Genomic DNA, 19,959 nt, shown 5'->3' with positions numbered 1-19,959 from the left:
ATAATTTTAATTTGATCTTTATAGGTTACAAATTTATTGGATGTCTTGTTGACAATAGAGCCCGGATGTTAGATGTGAAACATGTAGATAGAAAAATGACGCTACAAAAATGTGCAAAATTATGTTCCGAATATAGCTTCTTCGGTGTACAGGTTAGTGTAGATTAAGTGTACAGTATAGCTCAGATTCGATCTACAGGTTGGAAAGATCTTGGATCATCATCATAAAGAAATAAACCGTAGAAATTGAAATTAAAAAGCTTTTTTTTTTTATATGAAAGTTGAAAGACTGGTGATCACTAAAGAATCCTTTTGACAATCAATTTTAAATAATAAAAGCATGAAACAAAAATTAAAGAGGATTGCATATTTTGTCTGTTTCTTAGAACGGAAGTACCCGTTCCCGAAAGTTCCGAGCATATTAAATTGCAGTGACCTTACACGAAGTTTTAGGTTTTTTAGTGATTGATTTTTATGTATTTTATCATTTAAGTTTTCTAGACAGTGTTTTTGTGGAAATGCCCGCGGTAATAAGAGAGTTTACAGAAGAAGACCTAGACGAGAATGTAATTTTGCTTGTGGTGGAAATAGGAGACAAAGCTGTGGTGGGAGATGGAGGAACATAGTGTATTGTAAGCAACTTTTTTTTTTCGTAAAATGTAAAAAGGAAATCACGCAATGGCGTCCAAAATATTATTGACTCCACTTTGACAACAGAATACGACGAATGTAAGGCGCCATAAAAGGTCATCAATAGAAAGGTCATCAATAGAAAACAGTTGAACAAAATCAGAACCGAAATAAGAAAAAATATCAAGATTATGAAAAAACTTATATACAGACGATAGCTAAATGTTGTTTTATCAGTGGAGTATGGTCCTTCATTGCTTTTTTCTTTAACTTTTTAAAGATTTTTTCTCTTTTCTTCTTTATTCATTTTGACACTTATTCTCGATTTTTCAATTTCAGCTACTTATTATTATGTATAATTCCTTATTTTCATACTTTTGGCTTTTTATTCAGCAATTTGCCAAATATTTTTTGTTCTGTAAACCCCTCATACATGTAGGATGTATATATTCATGACAACAAATCACTACACGTGCATACAAAAACAAAACAAAAAACCCGACGATCGATATCGATTAAACTTTAGAAATGTTATTATTTCTCTTGTAGCAAAACAAGTATCATGTGAGTAAAAATATTTTAGTTACATATTCATTTAAGTAAAAATTAATCTAAGACATACACAGTTGGGTATCTGGTGATCAAAACATTATGGTACGACCATTTAACTTAAAAACAAGTTTTGTTCCCCCAAAAAGATATGCTGATCCCAATTTGATATTTTTTTTAATTTTTATAAAAGATATTGTTTCCAGATTTTCTTCATACCACATAGTCTTAAATATTGAAAAAAAAAATAATTTGATTGATAGCGTTGGAAAACTAACTAAACTTGACCCCGTTTTGATCAGATAAAATAACATGCTCCCCCTTTTTTTTATGGACCTCACTTTATAAATTTACATTGGAGATATGTATATTTGTTAATACTTTTTTCGTGCAATTTGAATATCATTATTTAGAATATATTGCATCTTGAAATGATGACGTATCTATATCACGTGATATATATTCTTCCTTAAAACATTTAGCAATATCGACCTGTGCATCTGGTCCCTGTAAGAATGGAGCAACTTGCAAAGACAAAGCGAATGGATATAACTGCATATGTCCTCCTGGGTTTACCGATGAATATTGCTCTACCGGTAAGTAGTTAATAAACATTGTCCGAAACAAACATTACACTTATCAATTCAAAGATCCCTTGAAAATTAATAACATACCAAAGGAAAATTGACGTATATTTGAAAGATAATTTAAGAATATTTTCGCAATATCAATTTAAACAGAAGCCAAAGAAATTGTTCGCATACCATACGTTGTTTTGAAAACATTACCCAAGGACAGTGCTCCAAAACATGATTAAAGATCGTAATAAATAATTGCTTTATACATTGAAGAAAATTAGACGCAGAATTTCTCAATAATATATCAATAAACAAAAAATCATCTTTATACATTTTAATTTGACACCTAGCTACATATGCATTAAAAAAATATTTTAAATACGTTACAACAAAGACCAAAAGGTTGGACAGTCGAAAATAGGAATTATTTGAGAGGACTTTGTAATTGAGTAACATATACAGCTTGAGTTTAATACAGATACAAGCTAAATATGTCTGGTACTTTCATTGTTTTCCATATGGTTAACGTTATATCAACTATACAATTTACAATCGATTAGAGATAAAGGATACAACAGATAATGTTAAGTCTGCCTCATATCTTTACTTACATCTAGAATTTGACAATGAGGGTCGGTTGAAAACCATAATTTACAACAAACGAGAGGATTTCAGCTTCCCAATTGTGAACTTTCCATTTCTATGTAGCAACATTCCAGCAGCGCCTGCATACGTAGTATATATTTCCCAATTGATACGACATTCCCTTGCTTGGTTTTCCTATTATGATATCCTCGATAGAATGTTGCTGCTCACAAGGAAGCTGTAAAACCAAGAGATCCAAATAGTTAAGTTGAAATCCTCCCTTTGTAAATTTTACGAACGCCATCACGAGTTAGTTGACCGTTATGGAATAACCGTCTTACAGATGATATCGGATATGTTTCTTACGTCGTAACTACAATTCCCTTCCCTTTTCTTGAATGTGACCTACCGAAATAAGACTATTTACGGGGTTTGTAATAACATGAGCAACCCGACGGGTGCCACATGATGAGCAGGATCTGCCTACCCTTTCTGAGCACCGGAGATCATTCCTAGTTTTTATACGCCCGTCAAAATTTTGACGGGACGTATTATGGTATACAAATGTCCGGTGTCCGTTCTTCTGTCTGTCCGTCCGTCTGTCCGTCTGTCTGTCCGGTGTAAACATGTCGCACCGTAACTTGAGAACGACTTATCCAAATTTCATGAAACTTAATATAGTTGTTTCTTATGATGGTCAAATGATCTGTATACTTTTTGGTGAAAATAAGATTTAAACTTTTTGAGTTACGGCACTTTGTAACTAAAACAGGGGTGTGTTTTTTTCACATGTCGCACTGTATCTCAAAAACGATTCTTCATCATGGCTTAAAACTTTACACACTTCTTAGTTATATTAACCTTAATATCTGTATATTTTTTGGTGATGATTCAAAATTTCACTTTTGAGTTATTGAGTATTTTGTAAAAAAGGGGGAGGTTTTTTTTACATGTCGCGCCATATCTCAAAAACGATTTATGATTATTGCTTAAAACTTTACACATGTCTTTGTTATATTAATCTAAAGATCTGTATACTTTTTGGTGATGATTAAAAATTTCATTTTTGAGTTATTGAGTAGTTTGTAAAAAAGGGGGAGGTTTTTTTACATGTTGTGTCGTATCTCAAAAACAATTTATGATTATTGCTTAAAACGTTACACACTTCTATGTTGTATTAATCTAAAGATCTGTAGTGTATACTTTTTGGTGATGATTCAAAATTTTATTTTTGAGTTATTGAGTACTTTGTTAAACAGGGGAGGTTTTTTTTACATGTCGCGCCGTATCTCAAAAATAATTTATGATTATTGCTTAAAAATTTACACACTTCTTTGTTATATTAATCTAAAGATCTGTATACTTTTTGGTTTTGATTCAAAATTTTATCTTAGTGATATTAAGTATTTTGTAAAAAAAAAAAAAAGGTGGGGGCTTTCACATGTCCCGCCGTGTCTCAAAAACAATATATGGTTATTGCTTAAAACTTTCTTAGAAACTATTTCTGATTATTGCATGAAAATTCCACACAAGACGTCGGGCGTATCATGCGCTCATGGCGCAGCTGTTTATTTTGTTCGGGTTCGTGTTGCTCAGTCTTTAGTTTTCTATGTTGTTTCTTGTGTACTATTAGTTGTCTGTTTGTCTTTTTCATTTTTAGCCATGGCATTGTCAGTTAATTTTCGATTTATGAGTTGGACTGTTCCTCTGGTATTTTTCGCCCCTCTTTTACAATTGTTGAAACATGCATCCTATAACATTAGCCTACCATCAATCTGGTTTCATTCCCAGCGAACAAACTGAAGATATTATATTTCAGACATTTGTTGAACTATTACCTTTTGCAGTAAAATCAAATTACGAGATCAACATTTTGATATTCCTCTAAACAAATCCTGCAACACAATAATTTAGTTAACCATAAAATTCTGGTCACATCAACTTGCAATTTAGTACACATGTTTTGTATAATATGAACTAATAATTTATGTTTTATATTAGTATACTAATAAGACGGACGTTTATTTTTCAGACGTTGATGAATGTGAAACTAATCCCTGTATGAATAGTGGCACATGTAAGGACGAAATAAATGGATATAAATGTACCTGTCCTGCTGGGTATACTGGTACCAACTGTGAGAGTCGTAAGTTAATACCTGTATTACTAGATCGTTTAAAAGGTAGATGCATTAATGATTCCCTCTCCCCCTAACAAGAAAAATCCAAAAACGAACACTTTATACTAGACTGACATAGGGATCTATGAAATATATGAAACGATGAGCGTATTTTAAAATACGTGAAGCCAAATCCTAAAGTCAAGATAACATTTATACTAGATACATGTATAATACATTTTTAGTAGATCTTACTCTTTTCGTTAGTTCGACACACCTAAAAATCCAATAAAACGCAACTTGACCATGTAACAAATGCACTTGGCCTTCTTATTATCGACAAAGCAATTGTTTTCAATATTTAGTTCAAACAATTATATTTGCTTTCAGACACAGATATCTGTGGGTACGATAATCCTTGTAAAAATGGAGGCACTTGTAAAAATTCTGATAATGGGTATTCATGTTCATGTCCAACAGGATTTACTGGGAAAAACTGCGAAATAAGTAAGCAACAAACAGATAGTTATTGGGATATATGCAGAAATCGTTAGTTACTGAAAATGCTACCTAAATTTATATGAAGTAGATGTAAGCAATTATAGGCCATCATACGCCCGTCAACAATGATTAAAACCCGTATATCATGGATCTTAGTTTAAGTTTACAGGCTTTATAAACAATATTTAAAATGGGATATCCCGTTTTTTATACGCAAACTTTCTCACCAAATTGTTATACCTGTATCTTTGAAAGAATGGGTTAAAGAGTAAAATCACAAAAATACTGAATTCCGAGGAAAATACAAATCGGAAAGTTTTTAATTAAATGGTAAAATCAAAGGTTTGATTAACTTGAAGTAAAAACATCCGTCTGAATAATTTACCAGTTATACATAAGTTACGTTTATTGAGATTTAAACAAGACTGTAGACAGGAAAAGAGTACAATTTGTGCAATACAGACGCCGCAATAAGGGACGTTTTTGTTTATTTTGGTATAATACTTATTAGATGGACATTTATTTTTCAGATATTGACGAATGTGAACCTAATCCATGTAAGAATAGTGGCACATGTAAGGATGAAATAAATGGATATTTGTGTACCTGCCCTGATGGGTATACTGGTACCAACTGTGAGAATGGTAAGCGAGATTTTCATTTTTTCGACACAGAAATTATGCATGATTCAAACTCAACAATTAAACACATTTTCTCACTTTCGTCTAGTAGACTCAATATTCATTTCGCACTTAGATATGATTTTCTGTTTAATTAGTTATATTTTCTTCCAGAAATTCATGGCTGTGGCTACGAAAATCCTTGTACAAATGGAGGCACCTGTAGAGATACCGCCAATGGGTATTTCTGTTCATGTCTAAAAGGATTTGCGGGAAAACACTGTCAAATAAGTAAACAATAAACAAATATTTTTCATATCTATTGGGCTTTATGCACAAATGTTTAATCTTTGAAATTTCAGAATAACCAACAACACAGAGCTGTAATAGACATCATTCTAAGCAAAATGAATACATGAACAATATCCATAATTTTACAAATACGAAATCTGCAATTTCATATTTTGAAAACAATTCAAATGTCGATGGATTATACGTTGTTTTCATATTTGATTAACCTTCTAAAAGAACAAACTTATTATTCTTTCAAAGCTAAAATTTATTGCAATGAAAATATAAAAACACTTAATGGTGCTTTAAGTTACCTAATGATAATTCTAAGCCAACTTCAACTATTAAATACATCAAGATTGTCCAGCCTCTAATTCTCACCCGTACCCATTCACTAAGTTAAGTATAAAATACCTCAAAAACAGTCCGAGAAAAACTTGCTTCTTGCAAATAATTTGATTAGCATTTTTACATAAAACACCTCAATGTTTTATCATATTTCAAAAGTTAAATAACTGCTTTATATAAAATCAATATTTTAAATACATAAATGTATTTAAGTTATCAATGTTTCAAATTTATATGGCTTACTAATATGTCTTACTAATATATGCTTTAGATATTGATGATTGTGGCTACATTAATCCTTGTAAAAATGGAGGCACTTGTATTGACGAGGTTAACGGATACTCATGTTCATGTGCAACAGGATTTTACGGCAAGAGTTGTCGGGCAAGTAAGTCAAAGACAATTTATAAAATCTATTGGTTCCATCAATTACTATATAAAAAAAACTTTTACGGTGACCTAAAGTTGGTAATATCTGTGCCATTTTGGTCTCTTGTAGAGAGTTGTCTCATTGTCAATAATACCACATCTTTTATTTTATATTTCCAACATTAGACCAATATAAACAATCATCTCATGCATCATTAAATCCATTAACAATCACCTTATGATAATTGGAAACTAACTTAATTTAGGGGAAGTTCAAACTTTGTGCTACATACATGTATATACCATGCTAGTTTTCTAGAAAAATACAATAACTAATCTCATTTCAGGGCCTGTTATAGTTGACTATTTGTAATGGGCTTTGCTTATTGTAAAGGTGACATATAGTTGTTTATTTGTATCATTTGGTCTTTGTGAAGAGTTGTCTCATTAGCAATCAAACCACGTCTTTTTTTTAATATAAACTCATGTTTTCATATCGTCTATAATAACATTAACGGTACCAATTTTACTGCACGAGATGCGCATTTCAAAGATCTCTTAAATATTCCAGTTGATAAATGCATTGATTATGAATGGCTGCTTAATGTCCAGCGGCAAACTAATATGTGTATTCAGGACAAGAACAATTAAATGTAGCATGAATATGAACCATTATTTATACTAGCCCTACACTTTGAGTCAGATCTTAAGCGTGCTTAATCACAAGTATCAGTTCTCAGGAAGACATGTCACCTAAATCAGTCAGAAGCATTGTTCTGACTCCGATCCGATAAGTATGTGGTCTTACTCCTTAATGCTGCAAAGAAGCTTTAAATACCTGTTTTAAAGTCTTTGCTGCATTAAGGAGTCTTCCTTATGACCTCGAGGGGAACACGAAACCACCGATACAGTTTTTAATCTTCTTATGTGTTCAAATTGTTAGCTCTTAGATATTCAATGAATCAAAATCAATGTTATTAAAAAATATTGCTATAATTGGATAAATACTCCGTTTCCAGAAATTCCATGCCAAGAACCAGACAGTGTAATGGATGCAACAAAAACTGTTGATACACTTAAAGTTGGTGGTATTGTAACGTATGTTTGTGACTTTGGTTATTCAATGTTAAGTGGAGATGCTATTCTAACATGTAAAATAGGACCTTTTTGGATGGGAACCTTACCGACATGTTCAGGTAAGTAACAGTCGTATTCAAATGGTATATAAAGGCAACAGTAGTAAACCACTGTTCAAATTTCATAAAGCGATTGAGTAAAAAACAAATCAGGGTTATCAATTAATGTCGTAACTGCACTTCCGTTCCATTTCCACGGATGTGACCTTCCGAATTAGGCTTATTTTTGTTTTTGTACTAACACGAGCAACACGATAGGTGCCCAATGTGATGCAGGATCTGTGTACACTTCCAGAGCACCTGAGATCATTCACAGATTTAAGTGGGGTACGTTCTTTTGCTTACTCTTTATTTTCTGTGTTGTGTTTTTTTGTACTTGTGTTTAACTTTGTCCTTTTAGCCATGCCAATGTCACTTTATTTTTGATTTATGAGTTTGAATGTCCCTCTGATATCTTTTGACCCGCTTTAAAAATTATTGTAGGGCCCTTAAACCTGATAGGGTTTTGATTCTTGACTTTTGATTATGCGCAGCAATAACCTTTTGGTTTTCACAATTATGAGGGTATTGATGGGAGTAACAGACATTACTGAGTAAAACGTGCGGTATTCATGGCTAAAAACTAGAGAATGGAGAAAAATATGCCATAAAAAAATTGAAACAGTATAATGTGATGCTAAAATAAAAAATTAGAGAAAAATTGGAAAATTATATAAAGAATCGAGAAAAATTGCTAAAATTTATAAGAAAATGCAGAAATGAAGGATCAAAATCCAGACCCTCGCCTATGACCCTATCGTTAGTAGTACTAGGAAGTTTAATACCAGGGATCAGTAACGGTGCTAATTTTACTGCAACAAATATACATTTCTAGAAATACTATTTTTTCAGTGATGCTCCATTCAAAAGTATTTGCAAAATCCAAACAATTATACTATATTTAAAAAGCTTGTACAACAAAAGAGAAACCTAACACATAACCAAATTCGGAAAAGAATTATAAATGCCATGCATCACTTAAAGTTAAAAGAATATCAAAAATCAAGAGAGTTACACATAGTTGAAGGTATCTAAAAGTATTAACCTGAAACAAAGAATATATAGTTATTAAAGGTACCAGGATTATAATTTAGTACGCCAGACGCGCGTTTCGTCAACATAGGACTCATCATTGACGCTCATATCAAAATACTTATAAAGCCAAACAAGTACTAGTTGAAGAGCATAAAGGATCCAAAATTCCAAAAAGTTGTGCCAAATACGGCTAAGGTAATCTATGCCTGGGATAAGAAAATCCTTAGTTTTTAAAAAAATTCAAAGTTTTGTAAACAGGAAATTTATAAAAATGACCACATTATTGATATTCCTGTCAACACCGAAGTGTTGTCTACTGAAAACAGACTCGAATGAATATATTCCGTACTTGTATGACATGTATGATATTGTGTGATAAATGAATGATCAACCAAAATTTGATAGATACCGTTGTTGTCCGTTTGTTTGATGTGTTTTATCATTTGATTTTGCCATCTGATAAGGGACTTTCCGTTTTGAATTTTCCTCGGAGTTCAATATTTTTGTGATTTTACTTTTTACCACATATTTGACAAAGATGAAGTCACCAGCCATTCATTTCAGGTTGAAAGTATCCAGCCAACGTTAATTTAAAACAAATTCATTTTTTAGTTATCAAATGCAAGATTACAGGATTAAATGACTACACAATTCCGTCAACGACTAGTGATGTTTCACCTACCACACAAGTTTCATTTACATGTTTACCTGGGTACAAGTTACCAAACGGAGATGCAGGACAAAGGGAATGTAGATTAGGGGGTGAATGGAATACACCTCTACCAGCATGTGAAGGTCAGTAAAATAAACAACAGTACTGTAGTTAATCTATGTACAATATACATGTATACCATACTATGTAGCAAATAAATGTAATACTTGATAATTGGTAAGTTGCAATCAACACGTTTGTCTTACAACCTAATTTGAAGTCGTAAATCTATGTCAATATCAATATATATATATATATATATTATAGATTAAATTTGTACTACAACATGAAAAAATATAAACATTTTTTTAACTTATATATCAATCGACTACTATTGAAACTCCAATCTCCTTTTATGTATTGTGCATGATGTTTTATTGTTAACTTTAATTTCTGATTTGTGAATATGTTGTATACATATTTTAGATATAAATGAATGTCTGCCAAATCCATGTAAGCACGGCGCTCAGTGTAACAATAAAGTGAATGATTACAGTTGCACGTGTCCCCCAGGTTACGAAGGAACGAACTGTGAAATAGGTATGATGTCAGATAAAAATCAAAATGTCTTGATCTCAAAATTATAATTTGATTCTGTGAAAATTGTTTTCTCAGAAAATCATTGAAATGCAAATGAGAATAGACTTAGGGGACAATAAAATCCGTATTTGGAGGACAAACCTTCAACCCTTTATATCTTTCAGACTTTCAAAGCGAGTTATGTCTCAAGATCAACTGTCTTTTTTTGTTATTCGTTTTCTTTCAGATATTGACAATTGTCTTCAACATGAATGCAAGAACGGAGCCACATGTAAAGATAGAGTTAATGGCTACATGTGCATTTGTCCTCCTGGTTTCAAAGGAAAGCATTGCAAAATAGGTACGTGTATGGTGTGTTTTGCAATTTCCGAGATGCCAGTTAAGTGTATTCTCATATGTCTAATTTCCACAATTAATGTCTTTCAGTGATGCTAGTAATTGCAATGTTTAAATTAAAGCAAAAAAAAAAATCAGAAATTTAATGCAACATAGAAGAGGTAATCAATTCAAAAAGGAGCTAAAGTTTTACAAAATAGGATCAAGTTATTTGAGTTTTACATAAGAGAGATATATTCCTTTAATTATGAATATCTTGGGTCATAAATGTTGGAAAAAGTAATTGCAAACTCTTTAAAACGATATGAATATGTTTTAACGGTTTTTCCCCACTTTAGATCAACTGACAACTATTGAAATTTCAAACTGATTTGAAAGATTGTGCAATATAATGCCTTTCGACTGGGCTTTCGGTCAAGAGCGTCTTTTATTGTATCTTGGCTTACATCTAGAAATTGACAATGAGGGTCGTCTAGAAATTGACAAGGGGGGTCGGTTCGAAACACAATTTTACGACAAGAGAGATAATTTCAGCCTTCCAATTGTGAACTTCCCATTGCTAAGTAGCAGCATTCCAGCAGCACCTCCATACAAGGTAAATATCTCCCAATTAACACGATATTCCAATGCTTGCATTTCCTATCATGATTTCTAGAGGGTTGCTGCTCACAAGGAAACTATTAAACTAAGAGTTCTAAATGGTGAAGTTGAAATCATCCCTCCGTAAATTTTACAGACGCCTTCACGAGTTGGTTGACCGTTATGGAATAACCGTTTCACAAATGATATCGGATATGTTCCTTACGTCGTAACTTCAATCCCCTTCCCCTTGATGAATGTGACCTACCTTTTAAGACTATTTACCGAATTTTTTATAACATAAGCAACACGACAGGTGCCGCATGTGGAGCAGGATCTGCTTACCCTTCCGGAGCATCTGAGATCAGTCCTAGTTTTTGTGGGGTTCGTGTTGCTTATTCTTTATTTTTCTATGTTGTGTCATGTGTTCTTTTGTGTGTCTGTTTGTCTTCTTTCATTTTTAGACAGGCGTTGTCAGTTTATTTTCGATTTAGGAGTTTGACTGTTCCTCTGGTATCTTTCGTCCCTCTTTTTTACGACGAACAGTTCGATTTTAAGGATTCAAGAATTCGAACATGCCTTTTTTTTTAACTTTTGATCACAAAATAATTGTTCAGCTTTGTTTACCTATAATTAACTGTAGACTGTAATTTCTGAAGTTTTGGATATGTTGTACACATATTTCAGATATTAATGAATGTCTGCCAAATCCATGCAAGCACGGCGCTCCATGTAATGATAAAGTGAACGATTTCAGTTGCACATGTTCCCTGGGTTACAAAGGCAAGACCTGTGAAATAGGTATGATGTCAGATTAAACTGACAACGTCTCAATGTCAAAATTTTACTTTTAGTCTTTGAAATCTATTTTCTTCGCAAAAGAATGAAATACAAAAGAGAATAGACTAAAGGAGTAATGAACCCCATATTTGGAATACAACGTGCGAAAGTTAAAACCATTATGCCTTTCAGATGATTGTTATGTGAAAATTTTCTTTTAAAATGACGTACAGGTAGATTTTAAGTATTAGAACGTTGTAGACGTGGCATGTTTTGAAAAGAAGCTAATTTCAATATAAGTATTTTGCTTTGTTGGATTATTATAAACTGTGATTTCGGATAGTTCATGTGGTATACATATTTCAGATATTAATGAATGTCTGCCAAATCCATGCAAACACGGCGCTACATGTAATGATAAAGTGAACGATTACAGCTGCATGTGTCCCAAAGGTTACGAAGGCAAGAACTGTGCAATAGGTATGATGTCAGATTAAACTTTAAATGTCTTAATGTTAGTATTTTACTTTTAGTCTTTGCAATATGTTTTCGTAGAACAGCACTTTTTAACTTTAAGACTTTCAAAGCGTGTTATTTTTTTATAATCAATAAGGAGCTAAAGTTTTTACCAATCTAATCTGATATTCTGAGTTTTGCATAAGGGAAATATATTCCTTAAATTATGAATGTCTTATGTGATAAATTTTGAAACAAAAAGTATATGCACATTCTTTAATACCATGTATTTACACCACTGGGTCGATGTCACTGCTGGTGGAAGTTTCGTCCCCGAGGGTATCACCAGCCCAGTAGTCAACACTTTGGTATCAATGTCAATAGTGTCATTTTTGTAAATTTCCTGCTTACAAAACTGAATTTTTGGAAAAACTAAGGATTTTTTTTATCTCAGGCATAGATTACCTTAGCCGTATTTGGCACAACTTTTTGGAATTTTGGATCCTCAATGCTCTTCAACTTTGTACTTATTTGGTGTTATAAATATTTTGATATGAGCGACACTGATGAGTCTTATGTAGATGACACGCACGTCTGGCGTACTAAATTATAACCCTGGTACCTTTGATAACTATGTAAAGAACTTAACTTAAAACGTTTTTTTCTGAAATGTAGATCAAATGACAGTTATTGCATCTACAAACTCCTCTAAAATATGGTGCGATATTATACCTCCCGACTGATCTTTTATTTAAGGGTTAAAGATTATTACTAATCATCTCAACAAAATTGATTTTCTCGCTTGAGCCGGTACGTCAAAAGCGAGAAAAGCAATCGAGTTGAGATGACCAATAATAATCTGTTTATCGCTATTTTACCTATGACGATGTTGTCAATTTCATTAGCAAAGTCATGTGTCCCCTTAGTTTATAGCGATAATTTTCCATCTCAAGCGAGTAGCTTGATATGAGAAATAATCACAAAAGAAGATCAAAGGAAAAATGCACAAAATAGCGATAATGTCTTTTATATGACGAATAGGTCGATTTTAAAGATTTCAGTATTCGAACGTGCCTTGTGTTTTTAAAAGTTTGATAACAAAATAAGTGTTCTGCTTTATTGCATACGTGTAAACTGTAATTTCTGAACTTTTGGACATGTGGTCTACATATTTCAGATATAAATGAATGTCTGCCAAATCCATGCAAGCATGGCGCTACATGTAATGATAAGGTCAACGATTACAGCTGCAATTGTCCCCCAGGTTACAAAGGAAAGAATTGTGAAATAGGTATGATGTCAGATGAAAACGTAAATGTCTTTATGACAATATATTATCCATGTATAGTAAATCAATTTTCCTAAACACACATAATGAATAAAAAGGAGAAGATACTTGAGGGAATACAAAAGGAACATTTTTAAGACAACAATAAAAGCTTTTGACATTTTTACTTTCAAAGAGAGGGTTTTATTAAGGTGAACTATATTGATAAGTTATCCTTTTTATTTAAGACATAGATAAGATATAGACCATCAACTGTGATTTCTGATAGTTTGTTCATGTGGTATACATATTTCAGATATAAATGAATGTCTGCCAAATCCATGCAAGCACGGCGCTACATGTAATGATATAGTGAACGATTACAGCTGCACGTGTGCCCAAGGTTACAAAGGAAAGGACTGTGAAATAGGTATGATGTCAGATTAAACTCAAAATGTCTTAATGTTAATATTTTACTTTTAGTGTTTGACATCTATTCTCTTAGAAAAAAAATAAATACAAAAGCGAATAAACAAAGAGTACAATAAAATCCGTCTTTGGTAGACAAACAGTCAATACTTTTTTAAACTTTATTGCTTTAAAAGCTAGTTAAGTTTTTATGCCCCATTTATGGACATTATATTTTCTGGTCTATGCGTCCCTTCGTCCGTGCGTTCGTTCATCTGTTCGTCCGTTCGTCCGTTTGTTCGTACCAATTCAGGTTAAAGTTTTTGGTCGAGGTAGTTTTTGATGAAGTTGAAGTCTAATGAACATGAATAAAGGCAACAGTAGTATACCGCTTTTCAAAACTCATAAATCTATGGACAAAAAACAAAATCGGGGTAACAAACTAAAACTGAGGGAAACGCATTAAATATTAAACGAGAACAACGACACAACATAAAAATGTAACACACACAGCAACGGACTAAGCATTAGACAAAATCCGATGAGAATAACCAATATAACATCAAAACCAAATACATGAATTTGGGATAGAAAAGTACCGTGACACGTCTTATAGTAATGTGAATTCACACTCAAAAATAGGAGGAAACAAAGGACACAACTGAAACACAACGTATAAATGTTACACACACAGAAACGAACTATGAAACTTAGTAAACATGTTCCCTATGATATGATATATCTAACTTTGTTGTACAATTTGATGACACATTAGAAATTTTATCCCATTTTTACGGTCCATTGAACATAGAAAATGACAGTGCGGATGGGGCCTCTGATTACTAGGGTCACATTCCTGTTTATAATAAATTCAAAAAGGAGTTTAAGTTTAAACAGATCCGATCATTTATTCCGAATTTTGTATGAGGGAGATATATTCCTTAATTTATAAATATCTTAGGTGATAATTGTTGAAACAAAATGTTCTTGCAAACTCTTTAATACTATGTGAAAAATTTTAAATGATTTTTCTTAACTGTTAGATCAATTGACTACTATTGAAACTCCAAACTCCTTTAAAATATTGTGCAATATTATACCTTCCGTCTTATCTTTCAGTCAAGAGTGTCTTTTATATGACTAAAAGGTCGATTGTAAGGATTCCAGAATTCAAGCATGCCTCGTTTTTTAAAACGTGTGATCACAAAATAAGTGTTCAGCGTTGTTGAATAATTATAAATAATAATTTCTGAATTTTTGGACATGTGGCATACATATTTCAGATATAAATGAATGTCTGCCCAATCCATGCAAGCACGGCGCTACATGTAATGATAAAGTGAACGATTACAGCTGCACGTGTCCTCCAGGTTACAAAGGAAAGAACTGTGAAATAGGTATAATGTCTGATTAAAGCGTAAATGTCTTTATGAAAATATATTATCCAAGTGTAGTAAATCTATTTTCCTAAGCAAATGAATAAAAGGAGAAGATTTGTAAGGGGATACAGAATGAACATTTTGAAGACAACGGTTAACGCTTTTGACTTTTATACCTTCAAAGAGAGTTATTTTGTAAGGCGAACTATATTAATTTATTATCCTTTTTATTTCAGATATAGATAATTGTCTTCTACACCAATGCAAGAACGGAGCAACATGTAAAGATAGAGTTAATGGCTACATGTGTATCTGTCAAACTGGTTACACAGGACAGCTTTGCGATACAGGTATATGTAGGGTGTTTGTTTTACTATAGTCGATACATAATTAAAACAAATAGGACGTTTGTATGTTTCAAATTGTAACACATACTTTGTATTCTAGATAGACATATTTGAAAAATCTTTAACATATTAATTAATGGTAGTAGAGTGTATCAAAGCCAAAATGACCTCCAATATAACCAAATTTTAATGATGAGTCGGATCGTTTAAGACGGAGATATATTAACTTCCTCTCAATAATTTAAATAATAACCTTATTATCATGAAATGAATAGACATCTTTGAAACCATGTTATAAAACTTCCTAAGAATAATCTAAATGGAAACCTTATCAGGGGACAACAAAACCTTTATTTGGAATACCATTCGCAAAATTTTAAACGAATTTTAAAATTGAATATCAATTGACTACTATTGAAACTTCAAACTCCCTCAATATACTAGTAAGGTTATGCAAGATTATTCATCGCCGATGATTGTTTGGAAAAATGTTTCTTTTAAATGACGTACAGGTCAATTTTAAGTATCGAGAATTGAAGTTTGATAATTTGTTCATGTGATATACATATTTTAGATATAAATGACTGTCTGCCAAATCCATGCAAGCACGGCGCTACATGTAATGATAAAGTGAACGATTACAGCTGCACGTGTCTTATAGGTTACAAAGGAAAGAACTGTGAAATAGGTATGATGTCAGATTTAACTCAAAATGTCTTAATTATTGTATTTTACTTTAAGTCGTTGAAATCTGTTTTCTAAGAAAATGAATGAAATACAAAAGAGAAAATAAACTAAGGAGACAATAAAATCCGTATTTGGAAGACATACAGTTAATATTTTTTAACTTTAAAACTTTCAAATCGAGTTTTTTTTATATAATCAGTTCAAGAAGGAGCTTGAGTTTACGAAATCCGATCAAGTATTACGAGTTTTGTATGAGGGAGATATATTCCTTAGTTTATGAATATCTTATGAGATAATTGTTGAATCCAAAAGTTCTTGTAAAAAAGATAAAACGAGTTTTCTAAACTGTAGATCAATTGACAACTTTTGAAACTTGAAACCCCTTTAAAATATTGTGCAATATTATACCTCCCGACTGATCGTTACGTCCAGAGTGTCTTTTATATGACAAATTGATCAATTTTGAGGATTCCAGAATTCGAATATGCTTTGATTTTGAAAAACTTTGATCATGAAATAAGTACTTGGCTTTGTTGCATTATTATGAATTGTAAATGAATTGAATTTGTGGACATGTGGTATACATATTTCAGATATAAATGAATGTCTGCCAAATCCATGTAAGCACGGCGCTACATGTAATGATAAAGTGAACGATTACAGCTGCACGTGTCCCCCAGGTTACAAGGGAAAGAACTGTGAAATAGGTATGATGTCAGATATAACTCAAAATGTCTTAATGTCAATTTTTTATTTACTTTTAGTCTATGATATCTGTTTTCTTCGAAAAAGAATGAAATACAATAGCGAATAGACGAAGGGGATTATAAAATCCGTATTTGGAATACAAACTGTCATTGCTTTTTAACTTTAAGACTTCTAAAGCGAGCCATTATTTTTTTATAATCAATTCAAAAAGGGTCTAAGTCTTACAAGATCCGATGAAGTATTCCGAGTTTTACATGGGGGAGATATTTTCCTCAAATTATGACTGTCTTACGTGATAAATGTTGACTGAAAAAGGACTTGCAAACTTTTTAATACCATGTGAAAAAGTTTAAATGATTTATCTAAACTTTATCAATTAACAACTATTGAAACTTCTAACTTCAGTCAAGAGTAAAATTGAGAAAGGAAATGGGTAATGTGTCAAAGCGACAACAACCCGACCATAGAGCAGACATCAGCCGCAGGCCACCAATGGGTCTTCAATGTAGCGAGAAACTCCCGCACCCGTAGGTGTCCTTCAGCTGGCTCCTTAAAAAAATATGTATACACAGGGATAATGGACGTCATACTAAACTCCGAATTATACACAAGAAACTAAAATTAAAAAGCATACAAGACAATAAAGGCCAGAGGCTCCTGACATGGGACAGGCGCAAAATTGTGGTGGGGTTAAACATGTTTATGAGATCTCAACTCTCCCCCTATACCTCTAGCCAATGTATAAAAGTAAACGCATAACAATACGCACATTAAAATTCAGTTCAAGAGAAGTCCGAGTCCGATGTCAGAAGATGTAACAAAAGAAAATAAATAAAATGACAATAATACATAAATAACAACAGACTACTAACAGTTAACTGACATGCCAGCTCCAGACCTCAAATAAACTGATTGAAAGATTATGTCTTCACCATTTGAATATCAGGTACAATACCTCCCGTTAGGGGTTTAGTATCATACTATCATAAAATATATGAGAAGAACATAACCCGTGTCATGCCAACAACTGTTTTTCAAATAAATGTGTTTTTTCCCGATGCAAAACCTAACGCCAAAATATGCAATCTTTAATGGCCTGACAACAGTATCGTAACTATATCCCTTCTTAATAAGTCTGTTTAAAGGTTTTGTAAGCTGTTGAGGTGAATACTGACATGTTTGTGCTTTGTAAAGAATATTACCATAAAAGATTGGATGTGAAATAGCTGAACGTATAAGATGTCTGCATGTTGAGTTATATTTACGAATTATTTCCTTATACCGATGATGAAATTTAGTAAATGTTTTGACTAGTTTGTGATATCGAAAACCCTGGTGTTATAATTTTTCTGTAATACATAAATTTCTCTCGCTAATATCTAATACGTTGTTACATACAAGAGCAAATCGTACAAGTTGAGATATATAAACAGAATAAGATGGTGACAAGGGAACGTCACCATCTAAAAATGGATAATTAATGATAGGAAATGAAAAATCATCTCTTTTATCATAATTTTTTGTATTAAGCTTCCCGTTATGATATAGATATCAAGATCGAGGGAAGGGCAGTGGTCATTGTTAGTATTAGATAAACTCATCATAGATATCAGGACCAAATATAGTATATACGCCATACGCGCGTTTCGTCTACTAAAGACTCATCAGTGACGCTCGAATCCAAAAAAGTTAAAAAGGCCAAATAAAGTACGAAGTTGAAGAGCAATGAGGACCAAAATATTAGCCTTTATATGACGAACATGTCGATTTTTAAAGATTGCAGAATTCGAACATGCTTTGCTTTTTTTAAAGTTTAATCACAAAATAAGTGTTCAGCTATGTTGTATAATTATAAGCTGTAATTTCTGAATGTTTGGACATGTGGTACACATATTTCAGATGTAAATGAATGTCTGCCTAATCCATGTAAGCACGGCGCTACATGTAATGATCAAGTGAACGGTTACAGCTGCACGTGTCCCCCAGGTTACAAAGGAATGAACTGTGAAATAGGTATAATGTCAAATTAAAATCAAAATGTCTTAATGTCAATATTTTATTTTTAGTCTTGGAAAACTGTTTTATTAGAAAAAGAATGAAATAAAAAAGAAAATAGACTTAGGGGACAAAAAAAAAACTGTATTTGGAATTCTTTTTTTTAGCATGTGAAAAGGTTTAAACAATTTTTTAAATTGTATATCAATTGACTACTATTAAAACTTCAAACTGCCTTAACATACTAGTATTGTGCAAGATTATGCCTCTCAGATGATTGTTCGGTGAAAAGTTTCTTTTAAATGACCTACAGGTGGATTTGAAGTATTTGACAATTCAAGACAAGCTGTGTTTTAAAAAAAGTTGATTTCAAAATAATTATTCGGCTTTGTTGGATATGTAAACTGTAATTTCTGATAGTTTGGTCATGTGGTATACATATTTCAGATATAAATGAATGTCTGCAAAATCCATGCAAACACGGCGCTACATGTAATGATAAAGTGAACGATTACAGATGCACGTGTGCCCCAGGTTACAAAGGAAAGAACTGTGAAACAGGTATGATGTCAGATTAAACTCGAAATGGGGACAATAAAATCCGTATTTCGAATACCTCTTGCAAAACTTTAAACGCATTTTAAAATTGAATATCAATTGACTACTATTTAAACTTCAAACTCCCTTTATATACTAGTATTGTGCAAGATTATGCCTCTCAGATGATTGCTCGGTGAAAAGTTTTTTTTTAAATGACGTACAGGTCGATTTTAAGTATTCGAGAATTGAAAACGTGCCTTGTTTTAAAGAAAAGTTTAAAACAATAAGTATTTGGCTTTGTTGAATTATTATAAACTGTGATTTCTGATAGTTTGTTCATGTGGAATACATATTTCAGATATAAATGAATGTCTGCCAAATCCATGCAAGCATGGCGCTACATGTAAGGATAAAGTGAACGATTAC

The 19,959-nt window shown here is 32.3% G+C and overlaps 1 protein-coding gene across 1 annotated transcript; it reads left to right on the top strand.

Moving 5' to 3' along the window:
* The first annotated feature begins 4,402 nt into the window (after positions 1–4,402).
* On the top strand, positions 4,403–19,177 carry LOC143048776 (uncharacterized). The gene is made up of 12 exons (XM_076222650.1): positions 4,403–4,487; positions 4,851–4,967; positions 5,492–5,605; positions 5,756–5,872; positions 6,492–6,608; positions 7,609–7,785; positions 9,412–9,594; positions 9,938–10,051; positions 10,278–10,391; positions 16,178–16,291; positions 16,884–16,997; positions 19,161–19,177. The coding sequence occupies exons 1-12, from the start codon at positions 4,403–4,405 to the stop codon at positions 19,175–19,177; spliced, it is 1,383 nt and encodes a 460-aa protein (XP_076078765.1).
* Positions 19,178–19,959: the final 782 nt, after the last annotated feature.

The sequence above is a fragment of the Mytilus galloprovincialis genome, chromosome 10 (assembly GCF_965363235.1).
Source record: "Mytilus galloprovincialis chromosome 10, xbMytGall1.hap1.1, whole genome shotgun sequence".
Classification (NCBI taxonomy): domain Eukaryota; kingdom Metazoa; phylum Mollusca; class Bivalvia; order Mytilida; family Mytilidae; genus Mytilus; species Mytilus galloprovincialis.
The sequence above is the reverse complement of the archived record's forward strand: the minus strand, read 5'-3'. Positions and strand labels throughout refer to the sequence as shown.

Bases quoted from the DNA above. Each gene is read 5' to 3' on its own strand.
- LOC143048776 (XM_076222650.1), top strand. From the start codon at position 4,403: ATGAATAGTGGCACATGTAAGGACGAAATAAATGGATATAAATGTACC. The intron at 4,488-4,850 runs GTAAGTTAATAC...ATTTGCTTTCAG, and splicing joins TGGTACCAACTGTGAGAGTC to ACACAGATATCTGTGGGTAC. The intron at 10,392-16,177 runs GTACGTGTATGG...TACATATTTTAG, and splicing joins AGGAAAGCATTGCAAAATAG to ATATAAATGACTGTCTGCCA.